The sequence below is a fragment of the Helicoverpa armigera genome, chromosome 4 (assembly GCF_030705265.1).
Source record: "Helicoverpa armigera isolate CAAS_96S chromosome 4, ASM3070526v1, whole genome shotgun sequence".
NCBI lineage: Eukaryota > Metazoa > Arthropoda > Insecta > Lepidoptera > Noctuidae > Helicoverpa > Helicoverpa armigera.
This window is the reverse complement of record NC_087123.1, coordinates 7,202,037-7,228,235: the sequence shown is the minus strand read 5'-3', so window position 1 is coordinate 7,228,235 and position 26,199 is coordinate 7,202,037. Positions and strand designations below refer to the sequence as shown.

The 26,199-nt window shown below is 37.1% G+C and overlaps 5 protein-coding genes across 6 annotated transcripts; 4 read left to right on the top strand and 1 right to left on the bottom strand.

Annotated features, from left to right (window-relative positions):
* Positions 1-5,110: 5,110 nt before the first annotated feature.
* LOC110378980 (uncharacterized) lies at positions 5,111-7,430 on the bottom strand. The gene is made up of 5 exons (XM_021338454.3): positions 7,090-7,430; positions 6,679-6,900; positions 6,337-6,474; positions 5,822-6,041; positions 5,111-5,737 (listed from the first exon to the last, which is right to left on the bottom strand). Exons 1-5 carry the CDS (start codon positions 7,336-7,338, stop codon positions 5,268-5,270), a joined length of 1,299 nt encoding a protein of 432 aa, XP_021194129.3. The 5' UTR covers positions 7,339-7,430; the 3' UTR covers positions 5,111-5,267.
* A 5,349-nt stretch (positions 7,431-12,779) lies between these two features.
* LOC110378981 (integrator complex subunit 12) lies at positions 12,780-13,815 on the top strand. The gene is made up of 2 exons (XM_021338455.3): positions 12,780-13,343; positions 13,509-13,815. Exons 1-2 carry the CDS (start codon positions 12,918-12,920, stop codon positions 13,797-13,799), a joined length of 717 nt encoding a protein of 238 aa, XP_021194130.2. The 5' UTR covers positions 12,780-12,917; the 3' UTR covers positions 13,800-13,815.
* Positions 13,816-14,173: 358 nt separating this feature from the next.
* LOC110378998 (doublesex- and mab-3-related transcription factor dmd-4) lies at positions 14,174-20,588 on the top strand. Of its 2 annotated transcripts, none has more exons than XM_064034515.1 (5): positions 14,174-15,703; positions 19,014-19,187; positions 19,268-19,365; positions 19,833-19,995; positions 20,136-20,588. In XM_064034515.1, the coding sequence occupies exons 1-5, from the start codon at positions 15,530-15,532 to the stop codon at positions 20,424-20,426; spliced, it is 900 nt and encodes a 299-aa protein (XP_063890585.1). In that variant the 5' UTR covers positions 14,174-15,529; the 3' UTR covers positions 20,427-20,588. The 2 variants fall into 2 exon arrangements, with proteins under 2 accessions (XP_063890585.1, XP_063890586.1); XM_064034516.1 differs by having other exon boundaries at positions 14,174-15,691; positions 20,136-20,587.
* A 972-nt stretch (positions 20,589-21,560) lies between these two features.
* LOC110378994 (protein THEM6) lies at positions 21,561-22,814 on the top strand. The gene is made up of 3 exons (XM_021338476.3): positions 21,561-21,796; positions 21,926-22,140; positions 22,246-22,814. The coding sequence occupies exons 1-3, from the start codon at positions 21,655-21,657 to the stop codon at positions 22,495-22,497; spliced, it is 609 nt and encodes a 202-aa protein (XP_021194151.3). The 5' UTR covers positions 21,561-21,654; the 3' UTR covers positions 22,498-22,814.
* A 540-nt stretch (positions 22,815-23,354) lies between these two features.
* Positions 23,355-25,090, top strand: LOC110378987 (protein THEM6). Its single transcript, XM_021338463.3, has 3 exons — positions 23,355-23,609; positions 24,165-24,379; positions 24,760-25,090. Exons 1-3 carry the CDS (start codon positions 23,465-23,467, stop codon positions 24,988-24,990), a joined length of 591 nt encoding a protein of 196 aa, XP_021194138.1. The 5' UTR covers positions 23,355-23,464; the 3' UTR covers positions 24,991-25,090.
* The last annotated feature ends 1,109 nt before the right edge of the window (positions 25,091-26,199 follow it).

Genomic DNA, 26,199 nt, shown 5'->3' with positions numbered 1-26,199 from the left:
AGTGAAGGCCACGATGCAGTCATAGTTAGAGATGGCTGGAAGGCGTGGATGGCTCCAGTTGGAGTGAAGGCCACGATGCAGTCATAGTTAGAGATGGCTGGAAGGCGTGGATGGCTCCAGTTGGAGTGAAGGCCACGATGCAGTCCTAGTTAAAGATACGACTCTGGAAGGTTGGCACGATCGTGAAGCCTTGTTGGTGGACATCCTCTTGGCTTTGCGGTGAGGGGTCAAATGCAGATGTCGTGAGTTGAGATTGGCTGGAAGGCGTGGATGGCTCCAGTTGGAGTGAAGGCCACGATGCAGTCCGTCCTAGTTAAAGATACGACTCTGGAAGGTTGGCACGATCGTGAAGCCTTGTTGGTGGACATCCTCTTGGCTTTGCGGTGAGGGGTCAAATGCAGATGTCGTGAGTTGAGATTGGCTGGAAGGCGTGGATGGCTCCAGTTGGAGTGAAGGCCACGATGCAGTCCGTCCTAGTTAAAGATACGACTCTGGAAGGTTGGCACGATCGTGAAGCCTTGTTGGTGGACATCCTCTTGGCTTTGCGGTGAGGGGTCAAATGCAGATGTCGTGAGTTGAGATTGGCTGGAAGGCGTGGATGGCTCCAGTTGGAGTGAAGGCCACGATGCAGTCCGTCCTAGTTAAAGATACGACTCTGGAAGGTTGGCACGATCGTGAAGCCTTGTTGGTGGACATCCTCTTGGCTTTGCGGTGAGGGTCAAATGCAGATGTCGTGAGTTGAGATTGGCTGGAAGGCGTGGATGGCTCCAGTTGGAGTGAAGGCCACGATGCAGTCCGTCCTAGTTAAAGATACGACTCTGGAAGGTTGGCACGATCGTGAAGCCTTGTTGGTGGATATCCTCTTGGCTTTGCGGTGAGGGGTCAAATGCAGATGTCGTGAGTTGAGATTGGCTGGAAGGCGTGGATGGCTCCAGTTGGAGTGAAGGCCACGATGCAGTCCGTCCTAGTTAAAGATACGACTCTGGAAGGTTGGCACGATCGTGAAGCCTTGTTGGTGGACATTCTCTTGGCTTTGCGGTGAGGGGTCAAATGCAGATGTCGTGAGTTGAGATTGGCTGGAAGGCGTGGATGGCTCCAGTTGGAGTGAAGGCCACGATGCAGTCCGTCCTAGTTAAAGATACGACTCTGGAAGGTTGGCACGATCGTGAAGCCTTGTTGGTGGACATCCTCTTGGCTTTGCGGTGAGGGGTCAAATGCAGATGTCGTGAGTTGAGATTGGCTGGAAGGCGTGGATGGCTCCAGTTGGAGTGAAGGCCACGATGCAGTCCGTCCTAGTTAAAGATACGACTCTGGAAGGTTGGCACGATCGTGAAGCCTTGTTGGTGGACATCCTCTTGGCTTTGCGGTGAGGGGTCAAATGCAGATGTCGTGAGTTTAGATTGGCTGGAAGGCGTGGATGGCTCCAGTAAGAGTGAAGGCCTCGAGGCAGTCCTAGGAACGCAGCTCTGTAAAGGTGGCACAGTCATGAATTCTTGCTGGCGAATAACCTCTTGACTTTGACCTTTAACTTTGTACCAAAATATAAACCAATTTGTAAATGTGAACACCATGTAGCATTTTAATTGTCACTTTACTCTCATTTGTCTTTGCGATTCTACATGATCTTCGCATGCTTTTACTGTATGTATCAATACATACAAATTGTAATACTATATTATTTTTAAAAAGAGTAACCATGGAGTTTCTTGCCCGTTCTTCTCCATAGGAAGCTACTTTTGGAATGGGCAACTAGAATCAAACTTAGTTATAATTTTGACGTCCATAAGTGCTTGTAAAGGCCTAAATGAAATAAATGATTTGACTTTGACTTTGAGAAGTTTGAGGACAAACTTAGTGGTCAGAATGGCCGAATGTTAGACTAATATTATCCTGTGTTGTTCTGTATGTTATATTCTCTTTTCATACATTAAGGAACTATACTATATTTACCGAAGTATACTAAATCATTTTAGTTTTATACAGACAACACTACCTCTACTGTGAGGACAACACTAAAAAGAATTATTATTAAAAAAACAAAATACCCGACTGCACACTAAAAAAAGAGTAAAACAAGCCCCACAATAATATTGATCAATACAACTTTACTGAATATAATTTATAAATATTGATGGAAAGCATCGCAGGCGGGGACCAACAGAGGCTTATTTATAGTCATTTCGGTTGTGCACCATTTAGCAGAATTTTCGTTGGTGGCGGTCAAGGTGGTCCCCGCCTGCGATGCTTTCCATCAATATTTATAAATTATATTCAGTAAAGTTGTATTGATCAATATTATTGTGGGGCTTGTTTTACTCTTTTTTTAGTGTGCAGTCGGGTATTTTGTTTTTAATAATAATTCTTTATTTATAACTTTTAGCTGTTTTATTTAACGAAAATGTTGTAGATGTAGAAGACTATGTATATGTAAGTACCATTTTAAATTATTTCGACGACATTTGGCTTTAGATTACGAGTGATGTTACTCCGCAACATAAATTTACCGCCAATGCGACGTTCAAGACGATCAAGACGACGTTCATGCATTTGATCAAGACGACGTGATTGTATCGCCAAAAGAATCGCTTTTTGCTTGCTAACGCATGAGTTGCTTTGCGTTGACGCAGAATTAACATGTTCCCGTGGGAATTTTGAGAAAAAACGTATCCTATATTAATTACTCCCGTGATTGAAATGAATCTAATGATACCGCATACATATTTTTTTAAAGGGAAATTTAGGATAAAATGTATCCTATGACACTCCCGTAATCAAGACAAATCTAACGATACCTCATACATCAAAATCCATCAAGCCGTTTAGGCTACAGGAGGTCACAAAGGAACAGACATACATACATACATACATACATACATACTTACATACACTCGAAAAACATTACCCTCCTTCTTTGGCAGTCGGGTAAAAAGAGATTTTGACAGTTAGAGCGCGCGCTTCGCATGCGCTTCCTTCGTGGACTGATAAACTATGTTTTCTTACGATTGATATTAAATTGTGTTTTAAAAGTGAATACAAGAAGTTATTGTGATACGAATTGACGTTTTATTTCTGATTAAGGCTAGGAGATCATACCCTAGCTTATAGTTGATGATAACAATAAAATAAAATCTTTTTCTGAAACAACACAAAATGATAAAATTGACAGTAGTAGCAGACACAATACACCACACTCTTTATTCATGACCCCTGTAATTCCACACGATCTATTTTTGCTTATTAAATCCCTAAAAAATACCCAAAGTTCTGGTTATGACAACATTACAACCTCAGTAATAAAATCGGTAGCGCACATCATTAGTCCGATTCTTTGTCATATTATAAACTTGTGCGTTGAACAAGGCGTTTTCCCTAGTAAACTTAAAAAATCTGTCATCAAACCGCTTTTTAAAAAAGATGACAAACAAAACGTCGCATGCTATAGACCGGTATCCTTACTTCCAATATTTTCAAAAATTATAGAAAAATTATTTACAAAGCAATTAACACGTTTTCGAAAACATAACTTATTTACACAAGAGCAAAAGGTTTCAGAAGGAACAAATCAATCAATATGGCTATTCATGATCTTCTAAAACCATTATATTGTAATATAGACAATCGAATTCCTACTGCTACGCTATACATGGACATGACTAAAGCCTTCGATTATGTCCATCACCAAACCCTACTTGACAAATTATATGACTATGGAGTTAGGGGCAATGTCCACAAATTATTAAAATCATACTTGACCGACAGATATCAAAGAGTAGAAATAGATAGCATATGTCCAATCAGCAAAACAGTAAAAAACTACCCTTCAGATTACAGGAAAGTGCATTCTGGTGTACCTCAAGGAAGCGTATTAGGGCCGCTTCTCTCTTATCTACATTAACGACTTCCCAAAAGCAATAGAACATCCAATGATTCTTTTTGCTGATGACAGTACAGTCATTTTCACAGAAAAAGAAGTAAAGTCGTTAGAGGCCGCTATCAACTCTACCCTCAAATTATTAATAGAATGGCTAAGAAAAAATAATTTAGTTATTAATTTAAAAAAAACTAAAATTGTCACGTATCCACAAGAAGTGCAACATTCCCTAAATATAGAATACAAAGAAACACAAATTGAAGAGGTGAACAGTACCAAATTTCTGGGAATTTGGATTGATAATGACATGAAATGGCAGACGCACATCGATACAGTATGTAAAAAGTTAAATCAATATTCATATGCATTATTCAAATTAGCTAGGGTAGTGGATCCATCTGTTGTACTAACAGCATATCATGCCTATGTGGCATCTACTCTTAAATATGGTGTCATATTTTGGGGTAATGCTACTAATGCAGATTACGTATTTAAAGCACAAAAAAAATGTGTTCGTGCTATAGCAAATATATTTGTACCAGACTCGTGTAAACCCCATTTCAAGAATTTAAAAATAATGACATTTCCTTGCTTATATATTTATGAGGTAGCTATTTTTGTCAAAACTAATAATAACATGTTCGCAAAACCGCAATCCAGGCGAAATGCGCTAAAAATTAGTTCTTTACCTCATAAAACTGCGCTTTTTGATAAAAGTTTTTTCAGTATGTCTACCAGACTATATAATAAATTACCTATAAAAATTTTGAAAACTAGACTTAAATGATTTTAAGAAAAAATTGCAAGCATTTTTGATTGAAAAGGCTTATTACTCAATTTCGGAATATTTAGATGATAGTTTTAGTTAAATATATTGTTATGTTTTATTAAAGTTTTGTAGAGTTATTATAATTTTGTAGAGGTATTATAAGTTTAGTTAGATTTATTATAGTTTAGTTAGATTTATTATAAAGATAATGTTAATAACTATATAGATTTTACCTAGTATTAGATACCTACTAATTATATCTGTACGCTCTACGAGCAGGGCATAGTGAAACATTATTATTATAAGAACACCTTGTAACCTACCTATGTTCACAGAATAAAGAGCTTTGACTTTGACTTTGACTTTGACCCCTTTTTAATTAGAGGGTACAAAATTACACATACTTATTAATAACGTGACGTAAGCGAAAATACGTTTGTTGTAAAACAGAATTAATAAAAAAAGGAATCTAGTTTTTAAGTTAGTTAGTTTTTCTTATGAACATGACATGCATTACATTTACATTAATAAAAATTGTCGTGTCGTATGGCTTCTATAGTTATGGCTGTAAAAGAAAACAAACTTCTACCAAATGTTTCATTTTATGTACACATTTTCCTTCTATTGTTAATGATCGCCATCACCACGTGCAGCATTTTGCCTTTTTCTAAAATTACATTTTATAGCCAGCTGGTCATTATTGTTTTCTGTAAAACTATTTGGTAGTCTACCAGTGCTGGCTGATCTTTGCAATCTTGGAACATTGTCGTTATTCGTCAATCGCAGGTTGGTTCTACTTCGAGAACTAGTAACGTTTGTGAGAGCTAGTGAACAAACATTCAAGAGTCGATCTAATCGATCTCCACTTATTCTATCAGTATCCCTTATTTGTGTTGGTTGTTCATTTGTACTTGCAGAAAACATTGAGCTCCTATTCTGTCGAACTCCAATACTTACTAAACCAAGAAAATTTAAGTGGAATGGAATATTAAATATGAAATTGAATACAATCATGATTAAAAGATATATCAATGAGATATTTACAATTAGTATTGAAAATCCATACACGATTTTATCGAAGGGAAACCATAGGCTATCTGGAAAGGAAAACAAAAACAAATTATTAGTATTGAAAATGGAAAAAGCATAAATCAAATTGTCTTGGCGAAGTTTATATTTACCGGTAACTCCATGGAGTATAATTTTGATGGTAGAGTTCATAGCAATAATAGGTTCAGATATCAAAGATGTAAACATTCGAATGCTGATTTTCATAGGATTCATATGTTTTATAAACAGAAGAGGGTCTGGTGGTGGTACCGTGCAGTCTGATGTCCAAAAATACCATTTGCAAGTGTTCACTGCTGACACAAATTTTTCAAACTCTTGCTGTTCAGCTTCCTGAAAACAATATTTGATATTTGCTGCATAATAATTGCAAAAAGTTTAGGTAATCATATTTTATTGATAAAGATTGTTATCAAATTGAATTCATTATAAAGTTTCAATGGAAAACCATATTATAATTTTTTGTTATTACTAGAGGAAGTGTCTGCTAAATACATTGGTTAAACTTAGTTATGTAGAGATAAACGTAGTTGGAATCAATAGTTTATAGCTCAGTTATTTAGGAAACAGCTTGTTATAAAATATACACTTATAATTAAATGATAGTAAAAAAAAGAAGATTTCTCACTTTGTAAGAGATGAATGCTTCATAAAAGTACAATAGGACAAATATAATGATGATGACATGCTTGTGAGATATGTGCCTCCACAGCCAAATGAGCCCTCCGCCTGCAGCTAACGCACTGAGTAGCAAAGTGATATAGATCTGAAAAATTTCAAGAAACTTATATAAGTACAACTATTGACTTAAAAAAAGGTGTGTTCATAAAAAAACTTATGAAAATCTTTTATTTAGTATGTTTGTTTTAATATAAATGACATGCTGAGGAGTGCATAATCTTGATATATAACATAATATCTTGGTATAAGCTGATTATCAAGAATTAAGCATAGAAAATGCTGTGATTACCTTATATTCCACTAAATAAATTTGAATATAATCACTCCAAGCAATAACAATTTGATCGGTAATAGTTGGCCTGTAAATAGCTTCTTCTACATAGCCCACAGTACGTCTGAACTTGTCATCAGACAATGTAGACTCTGACTTCAGACAATCGTCCAGTACACCCCACCTTTCTGAATCAAACCTCATTTGAAGTGAAACATCCACACTGCCATCTTCACTTTTCTGAAAATTTAAATATTAAATGAAAACAACGTACTATAAAACTTTTCATATTTAAATTATGTATCTTAATTTATTGTAGTCGTTATTACTAAAATTACTCAATAATAGTAGTGTGTGAACTTTATGATTATGTACTGTGTTACTAAACTTTGATATAAAGTTACAACCAAAGTGAAATGAATGAAGTACCTTATAGTGACCACTTTTTAGCATTATAGCAAGTAATCTTTTAAACCACCACTCTCCATAAGCCAAAGTACTTTCTGTTGGTCTTTCCTTCTTTACAGGTGTTCTCAGATCTGGCGGTAATTCATTTTCATTTAATTTTCCTGGTCCTTGAACAGACTCGTAATGCCAAGGATCTGGTCCAGCTTGTAAATCACTATGACAAGTCCTACACACACTAATCAAAATAACAACTAATAATTCGAATTTCATTTTTTACGAAACTTTAATTGCAGTTCAACAAGTTCAACAAATACGATGTTTTCAAAATTGTTTCTGTTTGACAAATGACACTTGACAACTAGAATACTAGAGTTGTGCTTCAACAACAGATAATCACTGATGTATAAAAGAAAATATGACTGTTTGATTAGTCGATTTTACTTTTCAAAGTCATTCCATTACTCTCAAACAAACATTTATTAACTGGAGAACAGTAGAATAGGTCCCTAATTATGCCTAATTTTCACTAATTTTGGATAAAATAATCTGGAAACAGTACAACATTGGATCGGAAAGTATTTTTAAGATAAAATTATAAGGCCTAGGTCCTATAAATTTTCTTGCCTTTCATCCTCCGAGCCTTTTTTCCCAATCATGTTGGGGTCGGCTTCCAGTCTAACCGGATTCAGCTGAGTACCAGTGCTTTACAAGAAGCGACTGCCTATCTGACCTCCTCAACCCAGTTACCCGGGCAACCCGATACCCCTTGGTTAGACTTAATGCAGATGCGTAATTTGTGGAATAAAAATCCCTCCGCCGTCAAATGGATACTAAAAGTCTTAAAGTCTTCAAGAGAGTCCAATTATATATTTAGTTTTATAAATTCACACGTAACAAGCTTTTTACAACAACAACTGTCATTACACCTTATTGTCTTTTTTTTTAACACACTTCTATCAATTTTTCGGCTATGTACATACCTAACCAAAGAGGTTGTACATACAATAATACTTTCCCTAATTGATGAGAAGTATTCAGATGCCTAACGCATCCCAATCCTTTCTCGCAAATCCACGAGCCGAGGTCTGGGAACTGCCTTGGTAAACACATCAGCCAGTTGATCCGTTGAAGTTGTCTTTACAACAGTTAGAGTTCCTTCTTGCACCATTTCTCTTACAAAGAAGTGTCTAGTACGGATGTGTTTTGTCCTCTTATGGAATTCTGGGTTGTGAGCTAATCTTATAGCGGCCTCATTATCCACTTTAAGGACAGGTATCTCTTCTAGATCTGTCATATCTGCAAAAATTCTTTGCAGCCATACTAGTTCTCTAGCAGCTTCACTAGCAGCCACTATCTCCGCTTCTGTTGTGGATATAGCAACTGTGGCTTGTCGTTGACTAAGCCAAGACACAGCAGCACCAGCGTACAAACATACTACGCCAGTAGTTGATCTTCCAGTTGTAGAGTCTCCTCCGTGATCAGCATCACTGTAGCCTATTAGCTGTTTAGGCTCACTTCCATATGTCAATCCGAGAGAGATTGTCCCCTTCAGGTACCGGAATATTCTTTTAACTGTGTTCCAGTCTTCCTTTGTAGGATTCTCAAGCTTACGAGAGGCTACTCCCACCGCATAAGCGATATCGGGACGAGTGCCTACCATCAAATAAGCGAGGGCGCCGACTGCTTCTCTATAGGGAAACTTCTTTTGTTCTTCTGCAGGAACCACTTTCCCTGACTGAATACCTTCTTTCTCTATAGGAGTAGAGACTGGATTGCAGTCAAACATCCCAAAACGCTCTAATATCTTCTTTAAATAAGCTTCTTGATTGATGGTTATAGAACCGTCACTTGCGGTCTTAATTTGAAGGCCTAAATAATATGAAGCTGGTTTGACTGTGATCTTTAATTTCCTTTTCAGATCTTCTAGAAAGCCATTCGCCAACTCTGCGTCTGTAGCAGCGACTAAACCGTCATCAACATACAGAGTGATCAGAATTTTCTTCTGTCCAATTTTCTTAGTGAATAGACAACAATCACCATCACTCTGTTTGAAGCCCATTTCTAGTACTATGTCCTCAAAACAGCTGTTCCAACACCTTGGTGCTTGTTTTAAGCCATACAGACTGCGATTTAGACGACACACTTTCTTGGAACCATCACCATAACCATCTGGTTGCTTCATAAAAATGTCCTCCGTCAATTGTCCATTAAGGAATGCAGTGGCTACATCAAATTGTACAACATGTAGTTTTTCTTGAGCACTAACACTCAAAAGTGCTCGAATTGTAGCATGTCTAGCTACGGGGCTAAAAGTTTGGTCATAGTCCAAACCTTTCTTCTGTTTAAAGCCTTTTACAACTAACCGCGCCTTATATTTTTCAATAGAACCATCTGGATTTCTTTTTATTCTGAATATCCATTTACATGGTAATGCTTTTCTGTTGGGCGGTAGTTCACATAGACTCCATACATTGTTTTCCAATAGCGATTTCATTTCTGCGTTTAATGCCTTCAGCCACTCATTTCTGTCTTCTCTTCCCAAGGCTTCTTCGTAAGACTCAGGAAACTGATCAGAATCAATGAGGCAGATATAATCCTTCATCCGCTTAGGAGGTCTAAGGGTTGACCTGTCTCTCAAATTATACCTGTGAACTTCAGGTTCCCTTATCTCCTCTTGAGCGTCAATGAACTCATCTGCTTGATCTGCTTCTGAAGCATCATGAACGTGATCTCCTGATACAGCCTCGTCATTGGTAGCTGTATCATACTCTCCTCTAGAGCACGTTCATTAGTCTCATTATCACGAGTTTCTGGCTCTCTTATTGGTGAACTTATCTGCATTGGAACATCTTCCGATAAGATCACTCCTCTGTGTCTATCAGATCGAAATCTCCCTCTGTCTCACTGCTACTTGGTTCATTAATTTGTGGTAAATTCATTTCTTCTTGAAGACTTGGCAATGCAGTTGGGATTCTCAATTCGATGCTTGGACTAAATATGACATCTCTAGATCTTTCGGTCTTTTTTCCATTCCAGATGCGATACCCATCGTCGTTATCGTATCCGATAAGTCTGCCCTTAATAGCTTTCTTCTGTAGCTTCTTCCTTTTCTGCTTAGGAATGTGGAAGTAACATTCACTACCAATTACACGCAAGTGAGAGATCTTAGGCTTCTTCTTATACCAAAGCTCGTACGGTACTTTCCCTGCTTCCTAGTGGGTCCAGTGCGATTGAGAACATAAGCAGCTGTATTAATAAGCTCTGCCCACAAGGCTTGTGGAAACTCCTGTCCCGAGTGCATGTATGATCGAGCGGTTTCTACTAAAGTCCTGTTTTCTCGTTCTGCGCACCCATTTTGCTCAGGGGTGTATGGCATCGTGAGTCGCTGGATTATTCCCTGCTTGTGAAGAATATCTCGAACAGCTTTATTGTCGAACTCGCCACCATTATCGCTCAATAATGTTCTAACTGTATGTCCAGCGTTTTAGCTTCTTTTAAGAATTGACTAAGCTTGTCCTTTACTTCACTTTTGTTGCGAATAAAGAAAACGTGACGAAACGCGGAGTAATCATCTTTAAAAAGAACAAAATAGAGATGTTTGCCATAGCTCTCCGGGAATGGTCCGCATACATCAGCGTGTACCAGCTCTCCAGGCATATTAGCTCGTTCTCTCTTGCCAAACTTCAGTCGCTGTGCTTTACCATAGATGCATCCTTCGCACTGTATATCACTCTCTAGATTTAGATTAATCCCCAGTTCCCTCTTAACAAGATCTTTAATGTACTTCTTGTTCTGGTGACCAAACCTCTCATGATATAGCTGGAGTAAGCATGATGGATCAACAGCATTAATTTGTACAGGTTTACTCGGTAGAACTGTCTTCATCTGTAACTTATACAGTCCACCATTATGTTCCCTGTTACCTACTGCAATAACCTGACCATTTAGTTCCAATCTGCACTCTTTAGTTGTGGAAATAAATGTACTGTTTCGCAGTTTGTCCTGTGCAGCTAGCATAGATAGCAGATTTTTCGTTAGTTTTGGCACGTACCAGACATCACTTAGGGTAAGCTTCATAATTTTGCCGTTAACATTTGTTTCAACCACCACAGACCCTTTCCCTTTTGCAGGAACTACGGTGCCGTCTGCCGTCGTTACGGTGTGGTTCGATCCAAAGTCCTCATAATTTATGAATATATCTTCCCTATTGGTTACGTGAGTTGTGGCACCATTGTCCACATACCAATGTTCTGCATCTTTATCCTCTGAGCAAGTATATATCATTAGCGTAATATTCTGCACTTGCTGCTTCGTCGACGTAGACTGTGAAGGTGGTTTCTTCGGTCTGCCATCTTGGATCCACTCCTTGCAGTTCTTGATGCGGTGTCCCTTTTGTGAACAGTACCTACACCTCAAATTCTCGTCTCTGGATTTTACTTTTAGCTGCGGCTTAGAGGTAGAGGCGAGCACTTCTTCAGTCTCTTCTTTGTGACCACCTAGTGCCCTCTCGTACCCACAGAGTTGTGCTGTTAGTGTGTCTATGGTCCTCTCCTGTTTGTTCAACAGCATCCAGCTGGATTTGAAGTTGAAAAATTTTTCATCGAGGGAATCCAAAATTTTACAAATCAAAAACATATCTGGTAACTTCATATTCGGATCAGTCTTCAAAATTTCGGCATTCAAATTGTTCCAGATGTTTTTCAGTTTAGACATCATTGTCGACACATCCTCTGAACTATTTTTGTAGCTAAAAAACTGCATGCATAACGTGTATGCTCGATCTTCGGACTGTCCATCAAATAATCTATGAAGTTCCTCCCAGACTTCATATGCTGTCTCGAACCTCATGACTTTCATCAGCGTCTCTTCGGTCATGTTACTGGTCATTATGAGCAGGGCGTTGCTGTCTGCCTTCCTATACTTCAATAACTCTGAGTTATAGGCCATCACTGCACCATCGCCTGTTCCTAAAATCGGCTTCCGAAGCTTTCCTTCTGCTGCCTCCATGGCGCCTTCTGTGCCACGCAACATAATGGAAACTTTATACTTCCATGTAGCCCAATTTTCACTGCCTTTGAGCTGACCAATTTGAATTTTAGTAGTAAAATTTTCCATATTGACGGGAAAGATTTTCCGCTGGCCCGTAACCTAATGCAGATGCGTAATTTGTGGAATAAAAATCCCTCCGCCGTCAAATGGATACTAAAAGTCTTAAAGTCTTCAAGAGAGTCCAATTATATATTTAGTTTTATAAATTCACACGTAACAAGCTTTTTACAACAACAACTGTCATTACACCTTATTGTCTTTTTTTTTAACACACTTCTATCAATTTTTCGGCTATGTACATACCTAACCAAAGAGGTTGTACATACAATAATAAGACTGGTGTCAGACTTACTGGCTTCTGACTACCCGTAACGACTGCCAAGGATGTTCAATGACAGCCGGGACCTACAGTTTAACGTGCCATCCGAAACACAGTCAATGGTGTCTAAGAAATACTTAGAAAGTACATACAAACTTAGAAAAGTTGCATTGGTACTTGCCTGACCTGGGATCGAACCCGCGCCCTCATACTTGTGAGGTTGGTCCTTTACCCACTAGGCCACCACGACTATATATTTACACTATAAATTTTCTTGCCTTTATGAAACAAAAAAGAAGTTATGTTATCTATGTCTGGTCACAAGTGTCAATGAATTGTCAAACATGTCAACAAAAAATATGTCTGGTCTGGTCATGGAAAGCGACTAGCGTGAATTTGAAGTTAAATAAGTAAATGGGAATCACTGAATTAAAAAAGTGTACATATTTAATGCCTAATAACTAACATATTTATTGTAGCTATGTCGTCTATAGATTTCGATCCTGCAATAAAGTTGTGCTTGAAATATTTGCACTCTGGTGCTTCTGATTCTACAGAACAACTGCGGTTAACGTTAGATGACCACATTCGTCAAACTTATGGCAGCGCTAAAACGCTTGGAAATGTTTTGCCAAAGAAGTACTTGAATGAGGAGAAGTTGGAATCTCCTCGATCTAAGCACAAGACTGAAAAGTCTAGTAGTACTAAAACTGTGGCATTGCCACAACAGAGTCCACAGCAGATACAAATACCGGAACGTGAAAATGATGACGGTTCCGTTATGGATGGAGAGTTGTCCCTCGATTTATTGGAAGAGGACTTGACTTGTGCTGTATGCAGACAAATATCAGTTCAGGCTGGAAACCGCTTAGTTGAATGTGATGCTTGCTGCGCCTTGTACCATCAGGTAAAGCTCGTCTTGTGTCTATATATGTGTATAGTCTATAAAGTATGTCATAGTATAAAACTAACCTGAGAATCGAATGCATTAAAAAACATGTGAGATCCCACCTGATCATATAATATCCTCTTTTCCAGCTCACATTCTTAAATTATTTAATTCTATTTTCAGGACTGCCACAAACCTGTCATCAGTGACAATGACATAGCTGCTGGGTGGCAATGTGCCTCCTGCTTGACATCGCTGGGTATAACTGGTAGTTATATTAAAGCGACTCCGAAATCACCTTCCAACATCTCCGGGTCCACAACACCAGTCAAGATATCGTCCAGCAGTTCATCTTCCTCATCACCTTCGAAGGTGGTGACACCGAACATCAACATTATTTCTGCTGATAAAAGACTGCAAATTATGAAGAAGAAAGCAGCCAAACAACATGAAAAGAAGAAAAGCTCTAAATGATAATTACTGTTTGTTTCATTCTATGAAACAATTCTATTTTATTGGCATAAAATCAACCACTCAAATACATATTATAAGATGAATTTAAAATTATGGTACATAAAGGTATTTCTGCTTTACACATGTAAGATTTGCTATATGTATGTAAGATAGATGGAAATATAGAGCTAAAATAGATGTATCATAGTGTTAAATATGATAAAGTGTGATGACCTATGTAATTTTTTGTCGTAGCTATGAATAAAACAGGAAATATTGCATTTACGTCAATGTTATTGTAACTAAATTCCTAAATACAAATATAAAATAAATAAATATTGTTTTATTCACTTATTTTTTATCCATATTTAAAATTTGTGACACCAAGTAAATAAAAAAAAGGGATGGGTTAATCCTTCCTAATATTATAAATGTGAAAGCAAAATATTCACGGCGAAATTAATGAACCCATTAATTGAAATTATAGATATACGACGAATTAAGAAATCGCGAAGAAATCTTCTATAAAGGTACATTGCTTTTATACACCGTGGATCTCCCTCGTGCAAGATCGGACTATATTCACAAAATAAGTAAGTATGACAAAACCATATACCAATACCATATATTTTTTATGGACAAATCTGAATAGTGATGATTCCAAAAAACCTGGTACATCATGATATTTGCAAAATCCGGTCACAAACCCGGGGAGATCTCAGGATTCACCGCACTTGGATGATGTCGATTGGCATAAAGACTGTAATACGTAGGTACGGTTTATTCTGGTTGGTTGAAAATGGTTAGGTTCCGGAATTCTACAATGCAGCTTGCAATGCCGACGGACGTTTAACGGAAACTATGAGATCCAGCTAACGAAAGAGACGCGGGTAGACGCGAGACATTATCAAGATGGTTTAGAAAGGCTCGACTGAACCTCAAATAAAGTGTTCCTACCTATTATTTTTTTCTTCTCTTATCATCCATAGATTGGTAACAATCAGGTAGTTAGGTCCTATTTCTGAAGTACCTACACTACTTATAATATATAGGACTACGAGTCAGTTTTTAGCAAATTTAAATAAACAGACATACACTTCTTAAATAAAAAAAAAATAAAGTGTGTAGCACGGAAGCTGCTCCGGTTTTCTTATTAGATAAAGCGAGTCTTTCTAACTGAACAAAAATGAAAGTTCGTAAGTACACATTTTTGTTGCTTGTTTAAATGAAACACAATCATTTGGGATCAGCTTTCCATGTTTTTCCAAGCTTGTAACCAATCCTAACCAGACCCCGTTCTCATTGGTCCATCTGTAGCGAAGGGCGGATCGGGATGAGCGGGATGTTGCGACGTCGCTACGCAGGGAACATCCAACTTCACATTTGTTTCTTAGATAATGGAGTTTATGTTCCCGTGTGCCTCATCTCAGATACAGCAGTTGTTACTCCTCCCAATTTCACAGTCATCTATCATCTAGTTTTCATATCGATATTAGTTTCAGGGCGGAGTGTAATATGGGCGGGCGGCTTTACTCAGCGGATCGTATTCAGTTAATTATGTGAAACAGTGTTAAATGTTACTGAACAACCAAGGTTTTTACATTTTTGCCATGTAAAAATTTCATGCGATATTTCGAATTGATACATAGGTAGTAATTACTTCCAAAACAGATTCGAAAAAACGTTTATAAATTTTTCTTCACGTTGCAGTTGCGTACCCACTTTAAATAGAAAATAATTGAGTGATTTCAATGATGAATAGTGGGAGAGCCCGAGTGCCGAAGTGCGCCCGCTGTCGAAACCATGGTCTCATATCCAGTTTACGAGGCCATAAGAAGGCTTGTGCATATCGTCTGTGCCAGTGCCCTAAATGTGGGTTGATTAAGGAGAGACAACGGATTATGGCAGCCCAGGTATGTATAAAGGTACACAGATTTTCGTACTTACTTTTAATTTCATGCTTTCCATTTGCATTTTCAACAAATTAAAGTTATATAGGCAGGTAATTTAAATGTAAGAAACTTCACAACTACACAATCCGATACCTAACATATTACTCTTATTCTTAGTTTGAACTCAAAATATTTATGACAAGCAGTGGTGGTAGGTATGGTACCTAGAAGCACAATGGGTCCATGTCGAACAATTAAAGTTAAGCTTGTAGGTACTTGGAGCTTGCAACAGACACTAAGTGAAGATAACACGAATGTTGACCAGGATTTATGAAAAATATTCTGTTAGGTCGCCGTCGTCATAAGTAAGTTCACCTGTTGATTTTTCAACCAATTTTGCTAAAAACTAGTACCTAATTTTTATTGCAGCTAGTTGGATTTAAAATTAACCGTTTAAGTTAAAATTAGCAAACCCCTAATGGGTCCCGAATGAGGTCCAAAATTCTATAAGAGCTTTCTTTGAATGTTGACTTTTCACAAAACAATAGCACATGAATAAGAAAGCTACACATTTGCTACTGATTTACTGAAAATTTCCTAATAGTCCTAACGTAACCAATATGCCGACGGACTGATAATTAGGTACCTACCTAGCTAATGACAATATTGCTGCACTCCTGAAACACTCCTGACATTAGCCACACGTAAGGATACTCCTTTGACCGATTTCAGTAAAAATATTTTGTAATTATGGGTTATTAGATAGATCTCAGCTATGAAATTTAAATAGCATGTCTGAATCAGTTTAACATCTCTACTTACTAGATTTTCGAGATCTAGGCACCCGTAATTTTTTTTTGAATTGAGGAATATTAGTAACATCTACATATTTTTTTTAAAGCAGAGGAATTGTCTGTTGCACTGTTTTGTTACAAGGGGTCAACTCAGAAATTAATTACCAACTAACCTACAGTGCCTAAATATGCTTTCAGTGTTAGAAAGTCCATTCTGAGATGATTAGAACCAAAAGTTCTAATCATAATCAGTAGGTAATTCTTTTGTATGTTTCTCGGTAAACGACTGTACCGATTATGATAAAATGTAGTGTGGGTGCAGATAGGCGCTTGCACTAAGTAGGTAATTGACACTGATAGTTTTTCATTGTAATGGCAAGATTCTACAAAAATAGTTTACCTACGATTTTTGGTTCCCGAACAAATTAAAGTGAGACGATAGGGATCCCTAACTAAGACAGCATTTTGCAAAAGGGTATGATTTAAGCTGTCACCAATTTAATTCATTTTGTATTTCTTAAATAATAGGGTTTGCCCTCAAAATAGTAGATTTGTCACCAAAATGTATCACCAATCAATATAAAATCAATTCCACAATAAATTACCGAAAATCACGGAGATATGGGGTCAAGTACCAAATGAATGGTTTTGTATGTATTATAATAGGTTTGTCCTAAAAGTATTTAAGCAAACTAATTTAAAGAGATCACCAATAAATCATATATTACATCACTAGAACATTTCATGAAGGTCTAAAAATGTATGGTGGTAGTCATCATCCTTTCAACCAAAAGAGTCTACTACTTAACTGGCCATGTGCCTCCCCCAAGGGTCTTAATTTCCACAGGTAGTATAAATATATTTTAATTAAATTTCTAGCTGAATAGTAAATAAAACACTTAATTAAAGTCAAAATAATCAATATTCATTGTTAAAAATAACAATCACTGAATAATCAGCGCAGGTTTGGATTTTGAAGGGCGCCCCCTTTTCATTTTCTGGCCGATAAGTAAATTTTCTGGTGGGGGGTTGGCCAGCTTTATGGTCGCTGCACACAGCGGGCGGGGCGCGACGGGACGGGACGGCGACGCGACGCTGAGCAGTTGTAATGTACTAGACATTACGGACGACATCACACAGAGCCGTCCCGCTCGGCGCGACGCGACGCGACGATCTAGTACATTGTGTCACGTCGCCGTCCCGTCCCGTCGCGCCGCGCCCGCTGTGTGCAGAGACCATAAGCGTATGACTAATCCGATAATATGCTTGCACATATAATTTTTGTAAAACGCAGGGCAGTTGCATTTTCATGTATCCAAACAATATTGTGCGGTTGACCCACTCTTCATTTGCTGAACCATTGAACTTTGTAGTCATCAAAATCACTCTCCCTTCCCTTCCTCTTCCCTTTGAACATATTTTCATTAAAATTATAAACTGATGTATTAACGAATACATTATTTTAATAACTGAACGAAAATGCTGGAAGAAATATCGTTGTCATTAAATGCTGAAAGAAACAAAAATCAATTAAGACATCAATCATGTCTCATTTCTATTTCCTATATAGGAACAGGAACTTAAATCTTATTTCAATAAAATAATGAACATAAAACTATATCAAGGCACCGAGCGACGACAAGTTCCCGACAAAGAGCACACAAATCGATCCAAATCAACAAGGAAATTCCATAATACCATATTTAGTACAGAAATAACACGCAATTTAGAGGAGTTAATGTGTTTTAATGTAGTGAAATCGAGACCAGCTAATGCAGCGTCTCGGTTTATTTAAACAAGTGGCACGTGTTTACTGAACACGCCGGATGAACCATCGATCGGTTTACACAGTAATGCATCGCTTCGATGTCCCACCACTTGCATCTCCAATCTGGGATAACGCCATTCGATTAATCATCCAGGGAACGATGCAATGTAATGTTAGAACCAGACTAATCGATTTCAATTATTCGATTCTATATTTTATTTTGTACATTATATCCTTTTTATTTTACCGGGTACATTGCTAATGTTATATTTATTTTCACGAAAGTGACAGAGCTCATATAAATTCTAGACAGCGTATTATTAGATTTGCCAGAGATTGAGTTTTGTTTACGTTAGCAATGAAGCGGAGATCAGCCCGGGGCTGCGGCGCCCGCTCGGCAATCGTCCGGCGTGGTCCCGAGGGTGGTCGAATACAACAAATATAAACACCAAGTGTTTGTCATTGATTTTCCACTAAATTAATTTGACTGTATTACATTTCCTGGCTTATTTTACGAGGGTGTAGTGATGTATTTTTTTTCTTACTAAGCTGAATCCGATTCTTTTGTGAGTTAGGTATCATTCTATTTATTAAGCTTTGTACATAGATTTATAATACTACTCCTCTAAATTGTTTTTATTTATAATAGAATAGAATAAACGTGAAAAATATTAAATGGCATACCTACCTACTATATTGCATATGCTCCATCAAGACCGGCTCTGATAATAGTCTTATCAAAGCCTTTAATTAATATATAAACTAACTAACTTGTCTATAGGTGGCATTAAAACGCCAGCAAGCGGCAGAAGATAAGATAGCTTTGCACTTGGCTTCTGTGGAAAGTGGGACAGCACTGGACAGCCTGCCTCCAGGTCGGATTTATGGGATGCGAGTCACTGGCCCATGTCCAAGTCCTGGACCGGAGCCGGACTCCGTCGCCGATGATCATACCGTAAGCATCATACTTCAGTATAAAAAAAGTCATTATCTTTTTTAAGTTTTTACTGACCCTGTTTGCATTTTGTTCATCAGCCAATCCACATTGACAGCGAAACGAGCGATTCTCTCCCAGACTGTTGCACAGTCTCACCAGATTCCGCGGGAACTTCTTCAGCATCGTCATCCTTGCGGTGAGTAGGTACCTACTATAAAAAAAAACACTAGGTAATAATAGTATGTAGCCACGGGTAGCAAAGAAGCGTACATTGTTAAAATCTTTTTACGTACTGTTACAACTTCAGTACCTAATAATAACACTAAATTACTATTAAGAGAATATTATGGTTTCAGTGCTAATTAGACAAGGTTCCCAGCTATTTTCCGTGGGAATTAAACTACAAACTTGGTGCTCAATCGTAAAGCTCTAAGGAAGTGATTCGTATTTTTTCATTATTAAAAAAAAATACTTTATTTAAACTTCATGTAAATTAGACTGATAGCATAGTTTTATGTGTGGTAAAATACGCTACTCGTGAGGTCTACGCAGTGCCTACGCGGTAGCTACTCGAGTGCTACGCAGCACCTACGCAGCGTGTACGCTACGAAATCCGCGTGATTCGTAGTTTGAGTTTAGAGACAACATTATTATATTTTTCAGTGTAGGGGAAGAAGGATCAGAAAGTGAGAATGCAGTAAGCACTGCCGGCCTGGAGATGCTACGCAAGTTGTTCCCCGGCAAGAAGCGCTCTGTCCTCGAGCTCGTGCTCCGACGATGCAACCACGACCTTCTCCGAGCTGTTGAACATTTTAACGCTACACGAGTACGTATTCTTCTTTACATTGAGACTACCAATTAATTCTAATTCTGAAATTGAATTAAATTATATATCTGACTGAGTACTTTTGAGTTAGCCAGATTTTTAACGTTCCAGTTCATATTACAATGAATAAATATTTACAGGACCAACGAGACAAGATACCAGGCATGAGCTCGGGCGGTGGTTACGAGGCATCCGTGACCAGTTCTGAAGAAGTCGAGTCGAGATGGTCGGCATTCCGACCAGTTGGTCCTCGAGCTCCGATCTTACCGGCTTTGGTTATGGGCCGAGTGTGTGGTTCTGATTGGCTGATTCCAATGCCAGCGTTGCCTGCGCTGTCAGGTCCTCTCCTCCTGCCTCTACAACACCCCCACGCCCCACCAGCACCTTGCAACCCCTGCTCCCCTGATTGCAGGCAATGCAACCATCACTAGAGTACCACATCATCGATACTAGCCTCCTTAGAACGTAGCATAGTTTATTTATCCTTTCGTGTCAAAATCGCTGCCAAACCAATTAATGCCAAAGAATTTGTACTTAATTAAGCTTTATACGTATCATGTCTACTTTTGTTTAAATGCTGTTGTTATTATTAAATAGTATGTTTAAAATATTTTTTTTGGTTTTACTTTCTTACCTTACTTTGAGACGGGGGTGTCTAAATTAATCAAACAATGCAATTCCCTGTGGAAGAGAAGTTCCTAAGTAGATCAAATGGCCCCATACTTATGTGACTTGGCAAACGTAACTCTCTTCGCCTCTGGCAATGTTTGTTGTCAGTTACAAATGCGTGACACTCTTACAAACGAAGATTGAACAGTCTGTATAGGTACGAAATAATGAAACAACACTATGTAAGTATAAATTAGTCAGGTTTTATTGTGGTTATTACAAACCAGTTTTAATTAGTGTACCTAGCTATATTACTTGCAAATCTGAAGAAATAACGGAGTAGGTACCTAACTTGTATAAAACAATGAAAATGACAAATACAATTATGCGCTGACCACTTAATTAGTTCCTACCTATCTGCATGATTTGAACATTAAGCTCTACGCTAATTGTAAAAGATAACAAACGAGTCAACATATGGATCGTTACTTGCTTATGTATTGTAAGTATATAATGGAAAGTAGCTTAATTCAAGAAAAATAAAATGGGTTCATTACGCTATGCTGGTATTAATAAACTAACTTACCTAAGCGGCTTCATCCTCGTACCGTGGGAATTACTTAGAACACCCGCATGAAAAACCATAGCGATATCTTAGACAAATGCTAACATAGACTATTTTTTTTAATCGGAAAATTAAGTAGTTCCTGAGATAAGCGACTTCAACCAAATTAACAAACTCCTTAGCGTGATAATAGAGAACGCCTACGGCGTTAAGTCCGCCATTGTACTGTTTGTGCAAGAAGTATTTAAATAAATAAGTAAATAATGCTAGTATAGGTAACATTTCATCTCCCACGTGACAGTCAGGTAAAAGAGGACAGCGCCCTCTACAAAAATAATTAAAATTCTAACCGAAGTACTTCAAAGGTCAAGTCGAGTAGCGTCAACAATTAACATACAATGAAACCAATAGCTCTAGAGCTAAAGGAAATGTTTCCAAGTAGTCTCTAAACTTAAAAGATCTCTAAGTAGTTTACTTTGTTGAAAATGTATTTCTACATAGTTTTAGTATTTATTTTTCTAAATGTAGTTTGTGATATTAATTATTTGATCAGAACACTCATTTCTGTGCTGACTGGCCGGTTGTATCAACGGAAATATTCTCTAGATGAAACTACCACGATCTATGGTAAGCAGTACCACCGTATCTATTGTTTTTGTTTGAGACGTTTAATAGACTAAATTATCTTTTTTTTAATTTGTGATGATGTAATCGTCTGTAAAGAAAATAAAGTTTAATTTTCTATTTCTTTCCCAGGCATTTGTACATTTCAAGATTGCGACATAAGCTTCAAACATATAAGGATAGCTAGACTACTTCGAGATCTTGATTTCGCACGGTATCACTTCTACGAGAGAACTGGTATTTACCGCAGAAGTAGAGAGCTGGGTATCAAATCTTTGCAAGGCTGCACCCTTACTATTACCGACGATCCTGTGCCTTTATTTGGTCTCTACAAAATTGATACGAAGGTAATATGTGATGGAGATAGTTTGTATCAAGTTTTTATTCCATGTTGATGTTAATCGCTAAAGCATAGGTACTTACACTTTTCTTAAATGGTTAATATTTTTCAGCTGGTTTATTGGGATGACCGTTCTTTGTTCCTGGAACATGAAGTGATAACACTTCGAGATGGTAAAATTCGTTCCAAGTTATTATCTCGCCAGCACGCCATAGGCAAGAACGGGGAATCCACGGAAGCACTCCTTGCAAACCTGCCTGGATCACAAGTCCAGCCTAACTGCCCAGAATATATCAAGCATTGGTTACAAAGCATGCAAATAACTAGCAAGAAATTGAAAAAGGATGTTCTCACGAACAAATAAAGATTTTATTTATTTTAAAGTTATTATTTTGATGCCTTGATACTGAATTAAAAGTCATAGGGAAGCTCAATAATATTAGCATAAGTGCCATTGTTTAAATACTAATAGCATCTTCTAGTAAAATTAATAATGTCTACTTATTACTTTTGTTATAGTTTTGCATACTTAAGCAGTTTTAATTAGCGCTCGTTAGGTATCTAGCCACATACCAGCACCTATGCGAACTTATTATGCTTAAAGAGGTATTATATTCTTTAACTATGAGTTTAAAATAATGAATGCAAATTAAACATTGACCGTGTTTCAGAAACCAAGAGTATATTATTCGTTTTATCTTAGATCTAAGTATCTTCTGAATATGAAATATACATATATTGTTTAAAAAAAAAACACGCTGTGATTGAATCTACTTTTCTGGATTATCTTTATTTGTGATCAACCCTATATTTCTCAGACCTGACCTGACCAAGTCCTACCTACCTGTATCTGTAGAATTTATACTGTTTTCTAATTTTGTTAGCCGTAGAGTTTTTAACATTGCACTGCCAGCGCGAGCGCATCGCAATGCAGATGGCTGAAACTAGCTTCACACTGCTCTTGCAATGGTCAGTGACTCGTTCTTGAACTTGTATGGTCACCAACGTAAGAATACCGTACACCAGGTTGCTCACGATGTTCAAGTTGTTCAACAACAAACAAAATTGACGTAAAGCTGCGCTGTCCTTTTTTTACTACCGCTGTAGTAATAAGTTAAACAAGGAAAAAATATGTAATTTCATTAATCGAGTATATATTGCCGTCCCTTTCATACAAACGTTATGTTTCTTTACGAACGTAGAAGTATATTAATGTATACCTACTTCAAAGTTTTACTACTTTTAAAAGTTAGTGCAGGTTGAGCATTTAAAGAGACCTTACGGGTATTACAGTTATACTGTTGTATTAATTTGAAATTATATTTTTAAACATGTATTATTGTATAGCAGTGACGTTAATAGCTCTTGCTTATGTATTCTGGGATGTCAACTACTTCCTAAGGATAGCTTTCACCATTGGAATTGGTCGATTGTTCCAAAAGAAATGCGGTATTAATGATACAACCACAATTTACGGTAAGTTTGTGATTTTTATTATGCGTATATTAATAAGTGTAATTATTACCTAGATACGTGACACAATGTTTGATTACTTACAATACTACTTAGGTACTTTATGCTATTTTATTGAATTAATGCATAATCCGCGATAAAAGAGGGAATATCGTAGTTTTAGTCGGTATCCTACTACCTATGTATGTAGGTGTGAGTTTTGTTTATTCATAAAATATGTATGTTATTATTAGTTGTTAATTACATACATATTATATCGCCACCTATGATGTATGAGACTTGACCAAGTACCTAATTTATAGGTACCTACAATTACCGGTTAAAATCTATACTTACTGCGAGGTTTTTCAATCATGTAAAACACGGTTTTTTGCATGATGGAATTGTGCACACTATTATAAATCCCATTTTAGTTACCTATGTCTGAATGAAAATACATTAACTTAGAAGCGATCAACTGACGCAATTTCGTATGCAGTTTTTGTCAATAGTCATATAAATATTGTCAGTTCTTAGTAAATAACTATGTTATACATAACATACCTTATTACATTTCAGGTTTTTGTACGACACAAGATGTAGACATCTTCTTGAAGCATATGAACAATGCTCGTTATGTTCGAGAGCTGGACTTCGCTAGATTCCACTTCTACGATCGCACCGGTATCTATGATAACATCATGGCAGTTGATGGCCACGCTCTCCAGGGCGCTTCCAGCATTCGCTACAGGAGAACCATCCCTATATTTTCAGCTTATAAAGTTGAAACTAAGGTAATTATGTCAATTTTTTTATTATTATACTAAACTTAAACTTGCTGGTTTGTTCAACACAACTTATGCGCAATAAATCCTCAGAGGAGTGCATTGCAGTGTTGTTATAATAAATTCCCTAGGCGTTTGTTACTTCATTGATACGACTGAAATTAATGTGTTCACCTACATAACTGAAATATAAACATAGTACATACCCAATTTGCATGGATTTAAAGTTCCATAAAAAATCTGCCTGAAAATTAGGTTTTGTCTTTGACATTACCTAATATAGAAGATGCGAAACCTTTTTTTGTGATACTTAAAAAGAAACCGGTTGCCCAATTACGAAGACTTGTAACATTTAGTCATTTACATTCATAATATTTAAATTGTTTCAGTTGGCGTATTGGGAAGACAAAACATTGTTCGTTGAGCAAAAGTTCATCACCTTAAACGATGGTTTCGTGCGTGCAATAGTCCTGTCTCGGCAGAATCTCATCAACGTGGATACTGAGAGACTGTTCAAGGGCATCCCCGGTGCAGACAAAAAGCCCGAATGTCCTGAAGAAATCAAACACTGGCTTCAAGCGATTGAAGTCTCTAGCGCTAAGCTCAGGAAGAAGGATTAATTAATTAACAACCTTTTTTTACTTAAGTCACTATATTTATTAATGTTTGTTTGTTAAACTGAAACGTGTTAATGCAAAAATAAAGGTTGAGGTTACTGAGCGTCATTTTTTTATGTTCTCTAAAAAGTTTTCGATAAAACAGATGTTTAAAAAACTTGAGCAAAATAACACACAGATGTATCGTATTACGCATCAGTGCAGCACTCTGGCGCTTGTCACCGCTCCGGCTAATGTTACTGTTTATACAACCTGCACGCTATGGACATGAATTTAGGGATATTTCTAAATATCTTATAAATAGTATTTAATTTACGACCTTCTAGCGCTGCATTTAAACTTCAAACTATTTTGGCAAACATTGGTACATTCAACCCGGTCGAGGGCTCATATTGAATTTTTTATTTTGTGAAAAAGGGCACAAACATGAAAGCATGTTCAAGCCAATTTGAACATTGTTTTAAAATGATAAAAATGAGAATATTTTGTTCTATGAGATTCTGATATCAAATGGAAAAATGTCTTTATTTAGGATTAAATTTATTGAGTATCTTGTAACGCTAGTCAATGAAGCAGAAATTGATGACATGATAGAGTCTATAGGTAATATACAATTGTACGCTCGCACGCGTAGCACCGTAGCTCCGTAGCACATACATAGTAGCTTAGTATTACAGAAATTAGATCGATAGATAGAGAAAACATTTATTCAATAAAATATCTCTATCATAATAAATACTAATACAAGTTAAATACTGTTGAGACTTACCTATATAATTAAAAACTATCCAGAGTCACGTACAATTAAAGAAGTGTTATTTTATTGGAGAAAGTTAATTTTAATCTCAAATATATTTAACGTTCTGTTATGAACTTGTGTGATTCATATTGTTTGTAACCTCAGTCGGTGCGTGTGAAGTAGTCAGTTTTTTCGGGAGTTCCTTAATTAGCCGTCGGCGGCAAGGGAGCTTCCGACCACACACACTTTATACAAGGATCAAACAGTCTTCATTCTTTGTCAATTCACTTATTTCTCTTTTAGTTCGCCTTTTCTTAAGGGGAATAAATCACTAAATGCTAAAAAAAATATTAAGGTACCTATGGCGAATTTGCCAAAGGTGATATTTTAAAGTTTGCCTACTAGGTAAAGTTATTTAATTAATGGCTGAAATAATTAATTGCAGTTGCAATAAGAAAAATGCCGTCTATGAT